Source organism: Bactrocera oleae, chromosome 6 (assembly GCF_042242935.1).
Source record: "Bactrocera oleae isolate idBacOlea1 chromosome 6, idBacOlea1, whole genome shotgun sequence".
In the NCBI taxonomy this organism is placed as follows: domain Eukaryota; kingdom Metazoa; phylum Arthropoda; class Insecta; order Diptera; family Tephritidae; genus Bactrocera; species Bactrocera oleae.
This window is the reverse complement of record NC_091540.1, coordinates 66879563-66898065: the sequence shown is the minus strand read 5'-3', so window position 1 is coordinate 66898065 and position 18503 is coordinate 66879563. Positions and strand designations below refer to the sequence as shown.

The window sequence follows — 18503 nt, the reverse complement described above, 5'->3', positions numbered from 1 at the left end:
TGGCGAAATGGAAAAGCTGTTTTACAACAACAGGTCTTCTCACTACTCATGATAATATGTCCTTCTCTAGTTGCTTTGGTATTAGTGGTAGTTACGCCATCAACTTATTCTGGGCAACATTCGTCATTCGTTGATAAAAAAAGAAAAAACCTCCAATTATTATTTTTTATTGGTTTACTAGATCGTGTCGGCTTCTGATCTCTAATTATTTCATAAAAATTAAATTAAGATACTCAGATTATATAAAATAATTATGAGTAATCTGGAAGGTAATTTTTGAATCTTTTAGGAAAAATAAAATGCCTTAATTATTTGCAATTTTCTTCAGAAACAAGTTAAACATTTTTTCTATATTTGTTGGATCATCAAATTAGAAATCATTAACGATCACCTATCGAATACATATGGAAATCATTCATTGCCGTAAATTCCTTAAAAAGTGCGTTCTATTTCATACGTTTCGTATACCAATCTGTGCCTCTAAAATATTACTCTACTTTAATTCATTGTCCTTTTCCTACTGGGATGAACCAGTACGTATATGCAGCTTAAACTTACGTGTGTTGAACTTAAACCACACAAATGGCAAATACTTGGCTTGTTTCTTTTCAATGCATTAAATAGTAACTCTTACTGATACATTCAGTAAACCAAAAAACAAATGTTCAATAAATTCCAAATATTGTAGAAGCTCTCATAAATATTACTAAAACTATCTAAATCAGATCTAAATTATACAATATATCATAACTTAAGTTTTCACAAACTTTCTGAAACAATTTTTACATCTTACTAACATATCTCTGGCCACTCCACCCAACCACTTACTGGGTTATGGCCATACGCTATTCCTCCACTCAAACGTACACATATCTTTTCTCTAGTGTCGCTTGTGTTTTCTATTTTCTGTTGTGTGTTTTGAATTTTAAAAACTTTTTACGTTTACTTGCCATTGTCGCTGCGCTTACAGGGATTAAAGTTAATCCATTAAGGTTACAACTCAAATCGAGCGAAAGATTCGCACAGCGTCGAGCAGACAGGCGGATTTCCTAACCGTAAAATGTGTGATATTAACTGTCATTCATTTGGCTTGCGCTTTCAAATCAGTCTCGGCGAATTTGCTAACTGTAAAAGGTGTTGTGGAAAGTTTAATGGTTCCTTGGCAGCCAACGAACTGTGGAGATTCAAAGTAGATTGCTTTCAATTAAATATTTAGACAAAATTTCATATTATGTTCTTTCTGTTTGTATTTGAAAAGAGAAATAAGTTTCATATATTATACTCACAAAAACTTCGTCGTTTCTCTAAATAATTTATATAAGTCAATTAGTCGTAAGAAATATTAATTTAAATGTCGATCAAGTTTTATTCGCTGCTTGAAATTTTACGATTTTAATAGAAAAAAAGTTGCCACATATTTGAAAAAGTCAAATTTTTAAGTCGAACTTTTGTTAACTAATTCAGTAGTAAAATAATATTCTCTACTGAGTATGTATATATTAGGGTGGATAAAAAAATATCAATGTTTATTGTTGGCTTCGTACTCTGAAAAATTTGTTAAAAGAAGCGTCTTAGAAACGCTCCAAATATGCGCTCTTAATTGTAACGGAAAAGTCCTCCACGTAACGGTTTTCAATTTCAATCAGATGCTCTACAAAACGGTCTCGTAATGGTTTTTTCGTAAACCTAACCATAAAGATAATAACGGTTGAAGTTTGATTAAGGTTTTTTTCTTATGAAATTAATAGTTCTATGGAAAAAAGTGAGAGGAAAACTCATAGTTTTGTAGAAAATTTACTGCTAAGGTCTCTTAGAGTTGTCTAAGAACCTATTTATTAGAGTACCAAGCGAAAAAAATATCTGTATTTTTTGACCCACCCTAGAATATGTAACCTATTTTTGAAATCAAATTCCTCAAGATTTTTCAGGGGTGCGACTCTGCTAAAATGTAGGCATCACTTCAACCTTAGACTGTATCAACCTTAGAGTAGATTATATACTTCGAATTAAGTTGAGCTTATAATATAACCAATAAAAGAGATTTGTCAAGCTGAAGCCAACTTTTTTACACTCAAATACACTCGTCAGCTCAAATACCACACACTCATATTAACTTTATTGTTGCGCAAAACAATTCTAAATCCTAAAATTTCCATACGCCTATACTCTTTCAAGCACATATATTATATATATTTTTATATATTTATATCGAGTGCTCCTCAATATTTCAATAGCAGTGCATAGTTTGCGGTCGAGGTGAAATTGCAAAAGAAATTTGGCTGTAACCACGCGTTGCAACTTGGAGCGGTAATAACTGACACTATTAACTATGCATATGTGTAAAGAAGTACCACCAAAAAAAAAAAAAAAAAACACAGCGAAGAGTTGTGCAAAGAGTGTAGTCGGAGAATATATGCACAGAATTTGATTTTTACATGTGTGAAAAGAAAGTATTCTCGCAAGCAAAATGTTAGAAATGCAACAAATCGCAACACCTAACGGCTGTTTGTGCAAGTGTTGTTTGTGCCGTGAGTGTTACAGTTACGAATAAAAGTAGCATATTGAATGAGAGATATCTTTGTATTTTACAAATATTTGTAAATGCACAAGGCAATGCCGTGTAGATGGCGGTTACGTGGCTGGAAAACTCGCAACGATGGCAAATGTAGAGAAGAAAACAGTGACGCGATAAATTGAACGTACATTAAAGTTACTCGAACTTTTTTAGATGATCTTCCTTAGATACAAATTTTGATTTCAGTCTTGAAAGGTCTTAAAAGATGTTATTACATGCTCCTAAATGTATACTACACAGTAACTGTCCAGTACTACTTCAGAGTTAAGTAGAAATTGTTGCCTATATTTAGGATCAAACTGTATAAAACAAATTCAGGGGTTGCAAATTATCTGGTATATAAACTTCCACTGCAGAATCGAGAATTCTAATATTTGAGAAAATTTTAAACTCATCCAATATATCGCAAGACAAGTTTATACAAGTTCTTTCGAAAGTAGCCGAGATTTCTGCGCAACCCGTTCACTATTTGCGCCAACTGTCTCCTGCATTATGTAGTCACTTCTTCACCTATGCGCATACATATGTATAGATATCGCCGAAAAGTGTGCAATCTTTGCGGCAATGCCGAATGCCATTTTCATGTTGCGAAGAGCAGCTGGCGCAACAAATGCACTTAACCTGCTTGCATTATTCATGTTTTTACTCGCGTGCTAACACATACTCCCCTTACATACCAACATATATACACATGTGTATCTAAAAGACACTGCTTTAGTCACAAGAGAAAATTTTTTGGTGGAATAAGATATAAACATATAAATATATGTACATAACTTATGTATGTATTTACGACAAATGTATGTGTAGGCATTAAAGATGTATATTCGCTGCTGAAATATTCGTTAAAATATTCTAGATGCATCGATTGCTACCAAAAACACTCTTTCCCTGGCTTTTTTTTTTGAGCAATTTTCAAATGTTAGGCTTCTCTGACAATATGAGCGCGGTACTTCTGAAGCAGTAAAGTAAGGTAAATTCAGCCTTGAAAAGTCAAAGAAAGATTTAATTACCGGCTTTGGAAACTCTGAAACTCTTCAGTATTTTCTGTAGACCACAACTGCACCCTGATAATGCCAAAGAATGACTGCTGTTAATGCTTTGTTTAGTAATTTTCAGTACATACTCTGAACTTAAATATATTCCAAAAATACAGCAGGCAAATGAAACTTGAGATAGCTAAATCAATATATCCGGAAATATATCTAGTATCTTCTGCTTCAAAGTATACAACGTCTGTTCCGCTTTCATTGTACTCTGAACATATTTACTCAGTATACTCTCCAGAAGATACTCGCTCACAATAATTATTACTACTCCTTCAATCTTTCTAGAATAGTTTAAAGAGTTTATAAGCATAGTATTTTGATGCGGATTTGTTCTTCAGGACTTTAGGAGCGATACTCCATAATAAGTTTTTAAGACGTTTTGGTATTCAGCCGAATAAAACCATTAATGAGGAACGTTGCCGACAACAACTCATTAAGTTGAAACAAGCGATTACCGAAAAACGCACAGCATTCGCACTAAACACGAAGCAATAATTTTACGTCATAATATCCGTCGACCCCATCTTGCCAACCCGGTTAAAAAATATTTGGAAAACAGCTGCTTGGAAGTTTTGCTTCACCTGCCTTATATCCCAGACCTTGCCCATTCTGACTACCATTTATTTTGGTTGATGCAGAATACACTCACCGGCTTTTGCATGGTTGTCTCTATTCGATAAACCTATAGTCATAACTTTGCTTAAGATTGTATGTAGTCAAGGCTTTCTTCACTTGAACTTTTCAACGTAAAAGAACTTCGTCGCTTCCATTTTAAGTTTTTCTTCAATTTTGGGGATATCGATTTAAAATTGTGCACACCGTTCCTCCTCAAGAAGCCGCTCATTTGTTCGTATCGTCAATATCGTACTACTATAGCATATAGTTGCCACACAAACTGAACGATCGAAATCAAGTGCTTGTATGAAAAACTCTTTTATTAGACGAGATATATTCTTGAAACTTGGTACAGATTAATGCCTAAGAAATTGCTTTTATCTGCAAAAAATTGTTCAGATCGAATAACTATAGCATATAGCTGGCATACAACTGACCGTTCAAATTTAATAAATATAAGGATCTTTTTATACACTTTTATGCTATAAGAAATATACCTGAGATGGGTATAATAGCTGCGCTGTAAACGAAGTTAACATTCTATTTTATAACTTTTCAGTTGTGCATGCACTCAAATAATTTCTATAAAATCGTTATATTATATAATAAAATCTCTATATGTGCATTCGTGTGCTTACAACTCCCTATTTTCAATGCTTTACTGCTCCGTTGGAGCCTATTCGTACGCTCGTAAGTGCATTTGTTTCAGCCAAAGCAACATAAATTAAATTTGTTTCAAGTTTTCTACGAAAAAATCTAACTTACTTACATTTATCTATCGGCATATGCAACACAAACACAAACATCTACATATATACGAGTGCTTTCTAACAGCAAGTAAGTGGAGGCAGTGAGCATTTGAGCGGCAGCCACGTAAGGAAATTTTTAAGTTTTCTCAAACGTAAAATTGCACACGTAACTTCGTTTACGTGCAGCTTGAAGTCATTTGCCCAGCAGACACACACACACACGCATACATATACGCCTGCAGATGTACAAAATAGGTGATTTTTTTTTTAGTAGTTTTCTAGAAAATTGAAAGTAACCGAAGCAAAATGTTTTGCACAAAATTGAGTTTAGTGACTGTCAGTGTTCACACACGCTCATCGCTGCGCTTGTATATTTACTGTTTTTGAGTTTCTATGCATGCATACTTTATATACTTGTATACATATACTATACATATATATGCATATATATATATATATATATGTGTGTATGTGTGTTTGTGTGTACGTGTGCTTGTTTGGTTGTGTTTCGTAATAGAAAAATTGAAGTATGCTTTGACAGCTGCCGGCTGCTGATTGCTGCTGTTTCTCCAGCTTTTGTTGCCATATTTCACTATTTCGGAGCATCTAATAGCCAACGGCAGCAACATCATGACTTAATTTTTTTTTAAATTTTCCACATTTTTTTTTTTTGCAATTTATTGAGTTTTCCTTATGAAAGAAAATTGCAAACTGCTTGTCAGCAAACAATATTGAAAAGCAATGCTTTTTGTTTGCTTTCTAAAAATACTCAGGTAGTTTTTGGGAAATACGAATATTTAGCAGTGAGTTTGTAAGTTCAATTACACCTGCAGTCACACTTGTCAACTGAATGTGCAAACTTATTGCAAGTGTGGTTTTCTTGAGGACATACATGCATACCTACTAGTATGAGTGTTTTATGCGAGTGTAAGTGAGTTAGATGTTGCTTGGGCTATGCTTTGATTTGGGAAAAACAAATTTAGCTAATGGACATACGGACGAGTGGTGGAGAAAGAAGGGTGCTGGGTACAGAGAGGTTAAGATGAAGCACAAATAAAAATTAAAATTTTCCATACAAGCACTTGATTTTATTAGATCTGTTTGTATGCTTGCTATATGCTATAGTGTTCCAATAACGCCGATTCCGACAAATAAGCAGCTTCTAGGAGAGGAAATGACGTGTGCAAAATTTCACTTCGATATCTCTTTTTTTTGGGTATGTCTTGTTTACCTAGATCTATGTACATATGAAGCCAAAGTAATGGTTCTGAGCCTTATCTCTATAATGTCTCGAATTGTGAGTTTAAATCATTAAAATATCGTTAGCATAATATCGTTTCTGTCACGTAGGATTATATAGTATAACTTTCTTAAAGCGGCCGATAACACGAATATCTTTAATGAAGCACCAGAGATATATGGGGTTAATGGCTATGGTATTTAGCTTTCACTAACACCAAGGGTTAACAAAGTTCATGTTCTCGACAACACAAAAACATTAGATCAGCAAGGACCATATTTGAAGGAAATCCAAAAACAAAGCAAACGACCAACCTCTCGGATTGACTCGGACCATCTAGAGCAAATGCTCTTACATTACATTTTTCTGAAATTACATTTTTCTCCACTAGAACTGTTTATAGATTTGATGAACAAATTTTTGGACGTCTTCTTTTAATAGCTGAATTAATTGGATCTGTAAGGAAATTGCCCTTTATAAATCACTTTATATATTTGTTCTCTTTAGACCCGAAAGCAAATAAAAATCTCCAAAAAGAGTTTTTAGAAACATGCCACACTTCCGGCGGTAATATGTACCCCTCGAGCATCTCCTCTCATCTTAAAGTTCTGCCAACGTCACTGCTATGGAAACAAAGCACATTTTTTCTATCTACTTCTTACTATTTTTGCATGCATTTTCATTAAAACAGACCGGTGCCTCGTCACATCTACCAGCAGTTAAATATACACATGTCTACATGTGACAGATATAGGGTTAAACATTTTATTTTTTTATCCTTACTTCTGTTGCCTGTCATTTGGTTTTTCATCGATGTCTTATTCACTTTCATATTCAATCAGCACATTCTGCATTAGCAATCGCATGATATTTTGCAAACTTTGTCAAGCCGTGCGTAACACTTGGTTTGTGCCCTCGTCTACAATTGTTTTAGCATTTGATTTGATTTTAAGAAAAAGCAAAAAATGCAACAGACACTCGAGTGGGTGGACAAATTTAGTTTTGGTTTTACATTTAGCTATCTAAATGCACCAATTTTGAGCCAATTTTAGCAGAAGGCGAAGAGCTAATGATTGTTTTGCTTTTGGAATAACTATGGCGGTTGAGTTTAGTTTAGGTGTGCTAGCGAAAGTCTATTTTATAGAGTTGGAATGTTGCTTCTACAGTGAAAGCAAGTGGCAACCCCTTTACAAAAATATATTATATACTTCTTTCTTTTTTCTTAAACACACGTTGTTTGATGTGCACATTTTAAAATTTCTTTTATTTGTTCAATTTAATTGAGTAAAATATGTAATCAGGTGGCATCCCTGCTCAAAAACATTTTCGTCTGTAGTTTTCTTAACTTCTGTTTTTATTCGGACACCTAAATTTCAAAATGTATGCTTAGTTTTATGAAAATAAAATTTTCAAACAAATGGCAACTCTATTTCAAACACAATCTTCACTTCTATGAAGTATGTTCAACTCTAAGCCTTTTTAAAAATTTTATCTTTAGACAAAAATTTTATTATTCTCTAATTTTTATTAAATTACAAATCATAAACAGGTGGCAAGGCTCTACCAAAAATAGCTTTGTTAAACCTTTCTTAAAAATTTTTTTAATTTGTATTGCTTCTTTATCATATATATATTTTTGACTTAGTATTTCAAGCCAGTGGCAACTTTTTTCGTTTTGTGTCTGGAACAAACAACAAAAAATATTTGTGTTGGCTCATAATTCGCTTGATCATATGTAAACTGCACACGTAATGAAGCTTTTTACCCGCCAAAGTTTTTTAAAGTCGTCTGGCTTTTCTCTCATGCTTTAAAAAAAGCTCTCAAAGTCTCGGTCAAATATAGGTCATTATATAATACATTCGATCAAGTTGCTGTGGGTCAAAATAGCAACTCATGACAACACCATTATTGTAAAAAATATATTTGTATATTCCCAACAGCAGGATAAGACATCTGGCTGAGAACAGGTCCAAGATCATCTATCTTCTACGATTCAACCGCATTTAATTTCGAGATTTCAAGGTCTATCTGGTTAAACTACATGGATCTAGTGGGCTCGTTTGCAACATCCAAAAGGAAACGTCGCAGATCTTTTCATATGTATATATATATATATATAAATGATCGATATAACAGCTGAGTTGATTTAGCCATGTGAGTTTATCCGTTTGTCTGTATATACGCGAACTACAAGTAGTCCCTCAGTTTTTGAGCTATCGGTCTGAGACTTTTTATTGTTTTTTTCTGTTTTTACCTGATATTCGGGCTGCTAGTCGCTAACTGTAGCATGAGCATCTCTCCAGTTAGACTAGAAATCTTTCAGATTACTAAATTTCAGAGCTGTTTGCCAGAAGATAGGATCTTATTATTTCCTTCTTGACTGCGCCGTTTTGGCAAGATTAAGAATAAAATATCATGGATCTTACGCCTTTAACTATTTGGGCTAAATAGTTGAAGCCAAAACAGACTTATCGAATTCGATACATAGCCAACGAGAATTCATATTGGGTTCGTCTTATTAAAGCTCACACTGCAGTGCAAACGAAGAGAGTCGGAGAAGAAGACAAAACTATAGTGACTAAAATTAATAACGGAAGGGCTTACGGATTCAGCAGAATCTCTGTTCATCTATTTATGGATTAGTCGCATCCCGTTAAATTAAATTTCAGTTAGTTATCATGTAGAGCTTTTAACTTATATAATATATACAATCAGCTACTACAAACATCTTAGACTAAAAAAAATATTAAATTTATTTGTCTAAATAATAAATTCCACTCGACCTCTCGAGTTGACATTTCAAAGGACTGCCATAAAATAAAATAAAATATGTTGCTATTATTATAAAATTTTATTTACGTAACTTCACAATGGTCTGCTGTATATTAAAAATAGCAAAAATATAAATCACCAGCACCAAGCAAAGCTAGTGGACATTTTGTCAGCTGCAGCAATGGATTCAACGGTTACACCAATGTAAGGTCTTAGTACAGCCGGGTGTGTGCATATACATACATATAGAGATATGTACATATGTGTGACCTCCAAATAACGGCTTCACTATTTAGCAGCTTACAGTTCAGGTGGTCAGCATGGTCTGCACGTAAGCTGAGAGATGTGTCATTACCAGCCGCGTATCACACGTTCCGCGTCGTGTGCTGTCGGGTGTCACAATGACGGGTTCATTGTTCACTCGTTCAATGTAATATTTTGTAGCAAAAAGTTTTCTCAAAAAAAAACCAAAACTTCTTTTTGTCTTTTTATTATTGTTGCCAGACTTTGGGTTTTTTTGGTATATACATTTTTTTTTTACCTTTATTCTTGTTGCATTTCTCTGCGGATATGTCGCCACGGATTTACGTGTGACGCCATCAATTTCGTATTTTTTTCTTGCTTTATTCTCTCGCCTTTCGTGCTTTACTATTTACACTTTGCTTTGTTTTCGCTTCCAGCCACAGTTTACTTTTCGCAAATCGTAGTTTTACGTGTTGTTGTTCACACAGATTGCATCAGCGAGGAGAAAGAAATAAAAAAAAGAAGATTTAAAAGTATAAAAAATAAAAATAAAAATGCGAAAATGTATAAAAAAAATATTAAAAAATGTAAAAGAAATCAATATGTACAGGAAAATATGGAAAAAAATGACATAACCCGAGTTGGTGGTTGTTGTATTTTTGGGCAGACAGAATGTGTAATTTTTGAAACAAAGAAAGATGGATTAAGTATTCATGTAGCATATGGCATATTCAGGAACCATGAAGGACTACCAAAAAAATAATAATAAAAACAATTTCTCTGACACTGACATATCACGTGTGAATATCTTTTCCATGCCTGCCTCCTTGCTTATTCACTATGACTCGTTTTAGTTTGTTTTATTGATGCGAATGCGACATATGAAAAGGGTTAGTCTTTCATTTAATCGCTGCCATATACTAAAGAGAGGGTAATTTCCACTGGACACGATTGACATATGTATATATATAGCTTTTGAGACAGTTAAGGTTGAAGGTGGTTTAAACAATCCGGAATTTCTATTTAGATGTCAATAGTACCATAGTAATAAGCGACTACGTTGAACCCTAGAAATATCTCTTTTTAACAGTGAAAATTTTTTCATCTATAAAAACTTTACATTCATGCCCGTAGATCGCGTGCTACTGAAGAAGCCGCTTGCATCTGTTGAGCCTGATTTGCTTCAAGCGCGTTGCCAGAAGACCACTAGTTGACCGATGGTAAGCCTTCATGTGGAGATGACATTGATCTGATCGATATATTCATTGCCTTTGATATATTTTTCTGTTTCCTGAGTGGATTTCTGCCAAAGTGGTTCCAAGTAGTTTTCTTGAGAAGCTCATACATTTTACTTGCGCTTCTTCCAAACTTATGTAAAGCAATCATGGCAATACGATTTTTTAGCTCCCAACTTCATTGTTATTACGTGAAATCAATCCTTAATAAGATATAACGGCACTTATTCAGCAAATTTGTATTCGCTTTATGTATCATAAACTTTGTAATAGAAATCCGCATATAAATTTTATACCAAATTTATATAAAAATGCAGATTTTAGTCCACCACGACGTACATATATATGAGCGACCTTGCTTTTATTATTGTAAGATTATATTTGTACAAGTCTTAATATACTTACGTAAATACATATCATAACTGTTACGATAAACTTGTCTAAAAACCATACTTAAAGTTGTAAATCCCAAACTGCTATTAAACGGCGTACACCATGTGGTATGCGCGACGTTAAATTAATTATGAATCTCTAAAGAGTGCGAAATATTGTCTTAAGCTTTATAAGCCGCTACTATCTTTTATTTGCTGTTTACTCCCACAAACTATTCTAATAACACAACAAAAACAAATATGTTCAATATCTCCTTAATTTACTCTTTATAAAATTTAATTAAGCGGCAAAAGTTGAATGTGAAAACTACTCGCCGAACCCCTGTGTCACGCGCAATTGAGTGCCTGCAGCATTAGATCAATGGGTAAGATCTTAGAGGACCACAGTAAATGAGCTGCCAACCGCGCTTATTTACATAGTCACGCTTTCGCTGAAGGTCAAATAAACCGGGGTTGGCCGCTAGGAAAATTACGTTATTAGCTTTGTTGTAAAGTTGCAGGACAGGATGGCTTAAATCGTGCAGAAAATGTTAATAAATAATTGCAAACTCTGGAAATTATTTTAGTATTAAATGTCCATTGGCTTAACGTTGGTTTAACAGTGCCTCCCTTAAAATCGATTGTTATAAGTCAAAGTGAAATGATAATTTTCTATAAGAAGATATATGGTTTCGACGAGAAGCACACCTTCAATATCAAGTGTAGTATTTAAACATAACCTTGTTACATCAGGCTTGTTTGTAATACTCTACAACAAAGTGCTCACAACTACTATAGAGATTTAAAAGCAAAAAGCAATGCGACATTTTGAGTAATAATGAAAATAGAAAGCGACAAATAACAAACGGATCTTCCTCACTTGCTGAAATTGTTTGCTCTAAATATTATAATAAATAATATTTGTAAAAAAAATACGGATGTAATTTTTACAAGCTATGATTTATTTAATAAAATATTTTACAATAATTACACTATAAACAGTATTAGTCTAGTCCTTACTTACATTTTATATGTTTATTCTAAAATAATATAAACAATTCACCCTGCGGCAACACTTCGACACTGCTAAAAATACTACTTAAACTGATACTTGCTGGGACGTTAGAAAATCGATTTGTTGTTGGTGGAAGGCAAATTTTTGATAGACTTCCTGGTACTGCTGTTGAATCTGCTGTTGTTGCAAGACGGCCAGTTGTTGTTGTAGTAGATGTGATTGTCGCAGATGATATTGGTACCAGGCATGCTGTTCCTGTAGCGCCTGAACCAACATAGACTGATGGACGCCCTGTACCTCGTGCGGTGTGGGAAAATACACAGCATTTGGAGCCTGAGGATGCGGTACACCATTCACCATCACCCCAATTACTGTTTCACTGCCTAAAACCGAGTGCTGGGCATGAATTGCTCCTACTTCTGGGCTAATGGTCCAATAATTTCCACGTCCAGGATCGCCCATTGGTCGTGGAATTTTACAGAAGCAAGAGTTCGTGCTCAGCGTCTGCCGTATCTGATTCTGCCAACCCTGCTCATTTTTCCTGTAGTAAGGGAAGTTTTCACTGATCCAGTTTTGTATAGAACTCAACGTCAGTTTGCCCTCAGGACTGCTACGTATCGCCATGGTCACCAACGCACTATATGTATAGTTGGGTCGACCTCCACAGTTATCTTCATTAGAGGACATCGAATCATTCGGTGACATGGATCTATCCGATCGTGGTGGTGTTAGCGATAGGTTGACACCGTCATTGTTTGCTAATAAATTACGAATCGAAAAACTTGATTCCAAAAGTTGGGCCATTGTGGATAATTGTTTAGAGAGCTGAGTTTATACAATGTAAATAAAATCCTCGTGTAATATTCTATGTGGAAGTCAAAAGATGACTGATGACTTTTGCTGTGAAATATTTTGTATTTATACTCTAAGACATGTTCATGTTGCAAAGAGTTTGACTAGCTTAAACTAATGTCAAAAGTGCGGTCATTAAATTAAGCTCAAGAAAAAAATCTATAGCTGACATAACCGATATAAAAAAAGATTAAAAAGTCATATGTTCTAAAGTGTATTTTCTTAAGAACAATGAAGTTTAAAAACAATAGATAATAGAATTTCTAACATAATCCTTACAAAAAATAACAGTAGAGAAGTTTAGAAATGTCCTTTCAGGTAAAGGAGCGACGCTAAGTAAATTCAGATATTAGAGTACTAAGTAACCTTTTCTTTGGTGGCTATAAATATCAGGCAGGTAGAATAATGGCGCTTGCATTTACGTAGTAAATGTTCAGGAGAATTTTCGCAAGTGGTAAATGTTCAAGGTAACCACATTTAGCGGTTGTCTTATGATATATAGTTTTTAAGGCTACATTCTCTTCAAAACAGGTTTAGCAGCTTAAGACTGAATATGAGATAGAATAAGTATCTCAAGGAGTCAACTCTGATTTAAAATCTTATGTCCTTTTGGGTTGATGTCAGCTTTTTCAGCAAAAAAACATTTACCCAAAAGTTAATCCTTCGATTTTTCATGTTTGCTTCATACAAAAAATTTTCATTGTATTTGTTCAAAATAATGAATTGTTGGAATCGCACAGTCCGCGATCAAACTAACTCACTGGCAGCTTTGTATCTACACACTTATGTAATCTCTTTCTAAGGTCACTGCTTTTATGACTTTGGCTCTTATTCGGTAGAGCTTCAAAGAAGTTTGAAAGCAAAGAAAAATATTTTTAAAACTCATTTCGATTAACATCGATCGTATACTTGTGATAAGATCCGCATCAATTCTATTATGCTATTTCTTTGGTTCTAGGAAGATTTTGGTTTTTCTTAAGGACAAAAGACAAATTAAATGGCGCCGGAAAGTCGCAACTTTGTTGTTCTATTGTTTGGAAACTAACTTTATTCCTTCAGGTGTCCTTGATTTTATAACCGCGCTCTGATATTATTTTGACTTACTCTTTGTAACACAGAAATGCCTTTTGGGGTATAGATACGAATACGATATGAAGAAGAGGTAATCAGTTGATTTTTGCCTTCGCACAGGGAACCCTAGAGAATTTTACTTTCCTCATATACTCCATACATAACTCCAGCACCATCTAATGGCTCCGTCTCTCCTAGTAATTCAATAGCTTCCAACGAAAAGAACCACTGTATTCGGCCCAACTACACTTATAGTGCTTTGGTGACTATGGCGATCTGCAGCAGTACTGAGAGCAAACGGACGTTGAATTCTATACAAAACTTGATTAGTGAAAACAACCCTTACTACAGGAAATATGAGCAGGGCTGGCAGAATCAAATAAGACAAACGCTGAGCACGAACTCTTGTTTCTGCAAAAGTCCACGACCTATGGGCGATCCTGGACGTGGAAATTATTGGGCCATTAGTCCAGAAGTAGGTACACTTCGTTTTCATCAGCCGGTTCTTGGCACTAAGGCAGTACTTGGGACGATGGTGAATGGTGTACCACATCCGCAGGCTCCAAATGCTGTGTACTTCCCCACACCACACGAGGTGCAGGGTTGTCCATCATGCTCGATCGCATATCCAAATATAATAAAATAAGGTTACTGTTAAATGTTTCACAATTTTTAATGTCTTAGTTTTGGAGAGAGAGGCTTCAAAACTAATTTGAATATGAGAATTTATTGCAAGTTTCAGTGAAATGGTTTAAATTAGCCTCCAGTATTTAGGATAAAATTATTAATAGTACAGTTACAATTTAAGATTAAAGTTGTAGAATATTTAATTTGAGCCCAAAATTTATCGAGTTCCAAACAGCTTTATAATTAAAATATTCCAAAACATTAAACCTAAGAAAATATCACAACAAGTCAACGTTGCGTGAAACCAACTATTAACCGCAACTTCCCCAGATCAAGATCGCGAGAAGTATAATTGTAGGAAAACCCCATAATAACAGTGGTAGATTACCTTGAAGGCCATCGGGTAATCCGCTTTTACTTTTGCATTCAAATCTTGTAATATCTATTATCTTTTGAACTGTGAATCACCACAAGTATACCAATGAAGCTGAACAATGACGAATAATTACAATAGAGTTTGAAAACATGCTTTCAGCTGACGCAAAGTTTCTCTTACACAAAACTTAATCGGTTGACCTTTTCGATGCTGGATCGCGCCAGCTTCCTACCTGCTTACCATAGCAGATCCCATCCTTTAACTGAAGTCAAACAGGTATAATCTTGAAAACAATAAACAGATGCAAGTGATGAACAATAGACCTCAAACCTCCTCCTTGGTCAAGAAAGCAATGAAGTGGCTTGCGGTAGCTTATGCGCTGCTTTGTTCTATTACGTTACTGTACACAAATTCTATTGTTGTATCCGCTGCGAACCCGCACTTGCGGTGGATTTCAAGAAACCAGTGGCAACCTCGTAACTTTGATGCCATAGAAACGCCGCTAATACAAAGCGTATTATGCTTTTGGCCGGTGGTTGCTGGCTGCTGAATTAACCTTAATTTCGTTACTTCATATTTTAAAATGTTTTAGAATAACTTCTTGGAATTCAGTAACCTGATTCACCAGATGGATATGAAAACATAACTTAAGCCTGTCAATTTCGCACAAAACCTTCGAATATAGGTAGGTTTATAAAAGAGCTTAATAACAAAAAAGTAACCTATACTGCACTATGTATACCTCTAATATAGTTTGGGCGAAGGAGACTACGCGCTCTTTTATTCCTTGCTGTTGGAGAATAATCTATTGATGAAGAACTTTGATTCAAAGTGTGGTATGATAAAAAGACTAAAGACGAAGTTTCGTTCGGTTTTTGACATAATGTCAACTCAATACCTACAAAACCAAAACAGCTGATCGATAATGCCGACGATTGGCTGTGAAGAGAGGTAGCAAATTTTTTATAAATCAACCTCATAGAGAAAGTCGCTAAATCAAGGCAAAGACAATAATAACCGGGATATCCCACTATACAATAAGAGCTGCGGTTTTTGCTTTGCTGTTGCATGTAGGCAATTCTTCAATGCAACATAATTGTTTAAAGTTGTAACAAAACAGTGAAACCAGGTATAACAGCGACACTAAGCAGAATTTAGTGCAGAAAACTTCAATCCAATTGCAAAGACTAGAGTTTGAAAACTATTTGCACTCTAGGAACGGTTAGCAAGCAAAATTTGTTAGGGATATGCTTATACTTTTGAGGGGTTTTTTAATCACGTAAATTATGATGATGATTGATCTTATAATTTTCAAAAATATCGGAAACGTGCAAAAAAGGGTGTAATACCCCCGATTTTGAAAAATATGAATATATCGTTTTCGTGTGAAATGAAACAATTTTACATAGGTGCGACTGCTGCTTTGATATAAATTTTCTGTTTTAAAAAGAAATATATATATACTTGCATATATATAATTAGTTTTGAATTACAAGTGCATATTCCGCGTCATTTGAACTAATTGACTAGCACTTCTAAATTTTTGTCTCTCAATTTTCTTATGCACGTTCCCTTTTATCCTGCTGTCACGCAAACGTAACACCTTTTATATCACCTTTTAAAATAAAATTTTATTAAGCGTAAATTTTCCACATATTGAACATTTTTCTGGTTGCTGTGTTGTGAAGGCGGTTTTTAAGAATATAAAGCAAATAGATATTAGTTTTTTTCTACTTGAACTTGACATGACTTGACTTTAGGTTGTTTTTTACAAATATTAAGTCAATATGTCGCACTTCATACTGATTCAGAAATTTTTTGACGTCGCTCATACCACATGGTGGCCTTAATTTATTGCCATACATTTAACATTAGTTAGAAATGTGGTTGTGTGCGGGTCCCTCTTTGCTCCTGTGGATACCAAGCTTTTTTTTCGTAATTCATAAGTGGCTCTTAGAATTTAAATAGATAAATCATTATGACCAATGATTCGTTATCGACCTACGGGAAAAACGCAGATATGGACATAGCGATCCATAACATAATTGATTCCTATTGTAAAGCAACAATTCTATTAATACAACTCAAAAGTTGATAGATTTAATCGATATAGATTTTATTTTAATGACTAGAATCTATATACATATTATATGGAGGCAGCGATAAAGAAGTGATCAGATTTTATCCAAGGAAACATTATTATCAGGAGAATCTGTTGGGAATTTCAGTAACATAGCGCCTCACCGATAGGTCGACGTTTTCGGCAAAAACTCAGCCCTTGCCACAAAAGTTCTTATATCGTAGGAATCCTGCGGCTTGAAAAATCAAAGCCGAACGCTTTTGAACAAGACATACTATGTCTCATGGCCAATATGCAGGTTTAAACATAAATGAATATAACTAAGAACTTAGGTATTTTATTTTTTAACTAAAATTTATTATGCAAATTAGATAACAGCAATTACAATATATACAATATTCATTTATCTCTTTTTACACTATATATACTTCTTACAAAATTTTACATATGAAAACAGTAAATAAACTAACTTTCGTGCAACATGTCTCGCTGTTATAAAATACTACTTATGCTGACATTTGCTGAGCGCTTAGAAAAGCGATTTGCTGTTGGTGGAATGCGAGCTTTTGATACACTTCCTGGTAATGCTGTTGAATCTGCTGTTGTTGCAGGACTACTAGTTGCTGCTGTAGTAGATGTGATTGTTGCAGATGATATTGGTACCAGGTATGCTGTTCCTGAAAAGCCTGCACCAACATGGTCTGATGGGCTCCTTGTACCTCATGCGGTGAAGGGAAGTATACCGCATTGGAAGCCTGCGGATGCGGTACACCATTCACCATCGCCCCAAGTACTGCCTCAGTGCCAACAACTGGCTGCTGAAAACGAAGTGTACCTACTTCTGGACTAATGGCCCAATAATTTCCACGTCCAGGATCGCCCATAGGTCGTGGACTTTTGCAGAAACAAGAGTTCGTGCTCAGCGTTTGTCTTATTTGATTCTGCCAGCCCTGCTCATCTTTCCGGTAGTAAGGGAAGTTATCACTGATCCAGTTCTGTATAGAGCTCAATGTCAATTTACCCTCAGGGCTGCTACGGATCGCCATGGCCACCAACGCACTATATGTATAGTTAGGCCGACTTACACAGTTGTCTTCGTTAGACGACATCGAATCGTCGTCAGATGGTGGTGGTGTCAGCGCTGTGTTGGTACCGTCATTGGTCGCTAACAAATTACGAATTGAGAAGCTTGATTCCAAATGTTGAGCCATTGTGTATAACTGTTTTAAAGAGCTGAGAATATATGAGCTAAACTAAATTTTGCAGTTATATTCAGTGTGGAAGCCAAAAGATGACTGATGACTTTTGCTTCGAAAATTTTCGTTTATATACCTTAAGATGTTGCAATGCGTTTGACCGAGTCAAACTTATGGCAAAATTGCGGTCATTAAATCAAGGTCAAGAAAACGGATAATTACTGGGGTAACCGATATAAAAGGACGTTGAAAAGTCATATGTTCTTAAGTTTAGTAGTGCGAAAACAATGGAGTTTTAATACAATAGAAAATAGAAGCTCTAACATAGATCTTGCAAAAAATAACCACAAAAAGGTTTAAAAATGTCATCTTAACTTTTTCTTTCATCGGTGTGAGTAGCAGACAGGTAAAAGAATGGCGCTTATATTTGGTTACAT

General features: G+C 34.9%; 3 protein-coding genes across 3 annotated transcripts; 1 reads left to right on the top strand and 2 right to left on the bottom strand.

Moving 5' to 3' along the window:
• Nucleotides 1–11889: 11889 nt before the first annotated feature.
• Nucleotides 11890–12741, bottom strand: LOC106624602 (forkhead box protein D1-like). The gene has a single exon (XM_014244350.3). The coding sequence runs from the start codon at nucleotides 12666–12668 to the stop codon at nucleotides 11949–11951; it is 720 nt and encodes a 239-aa protein (XP_014099825.3). The 5' UTR covers nucleotides 12669–12741; the 3' UTR covers nucleotides 11890–11948.
• Nucleotides 12742–14055: 1314 nt separating this feature from the next.
• LOC106624601 (forkhead box protein D3-like) lies at nucleotides 14056–14433 on the top strand. The gene has a single exon (XM_014244349.1). The coding sequence runs from the start codon at nucleotides 14056–14058 to the stop codon at nucleotides 14431–14433; it is 378 nt and encodes a 125-aa protein (XP_014099824.1).
• A 2818-nt stretch (nucleotides 14434–17251) lies between these two features.
• Nucleotides 17252–18157, bottom strand: LOC106624603 (fork head domain transcription factor slp1-like). The gene has a single exon (XM_014244351.3). The coding sequence runs from the start codon at nucleotides 18079–18081 to the stop codon at nucleotides 17377–17379; it is 705 nt and encodes a 234-aa protein (XP_014099826.1). The 5' UTR covers nucleotides 18082–18157; the 3' UTR covers nucleotides 17252–17376.
• Nucleotides 18158–18503: the final 346 nt, after the last annotated feature.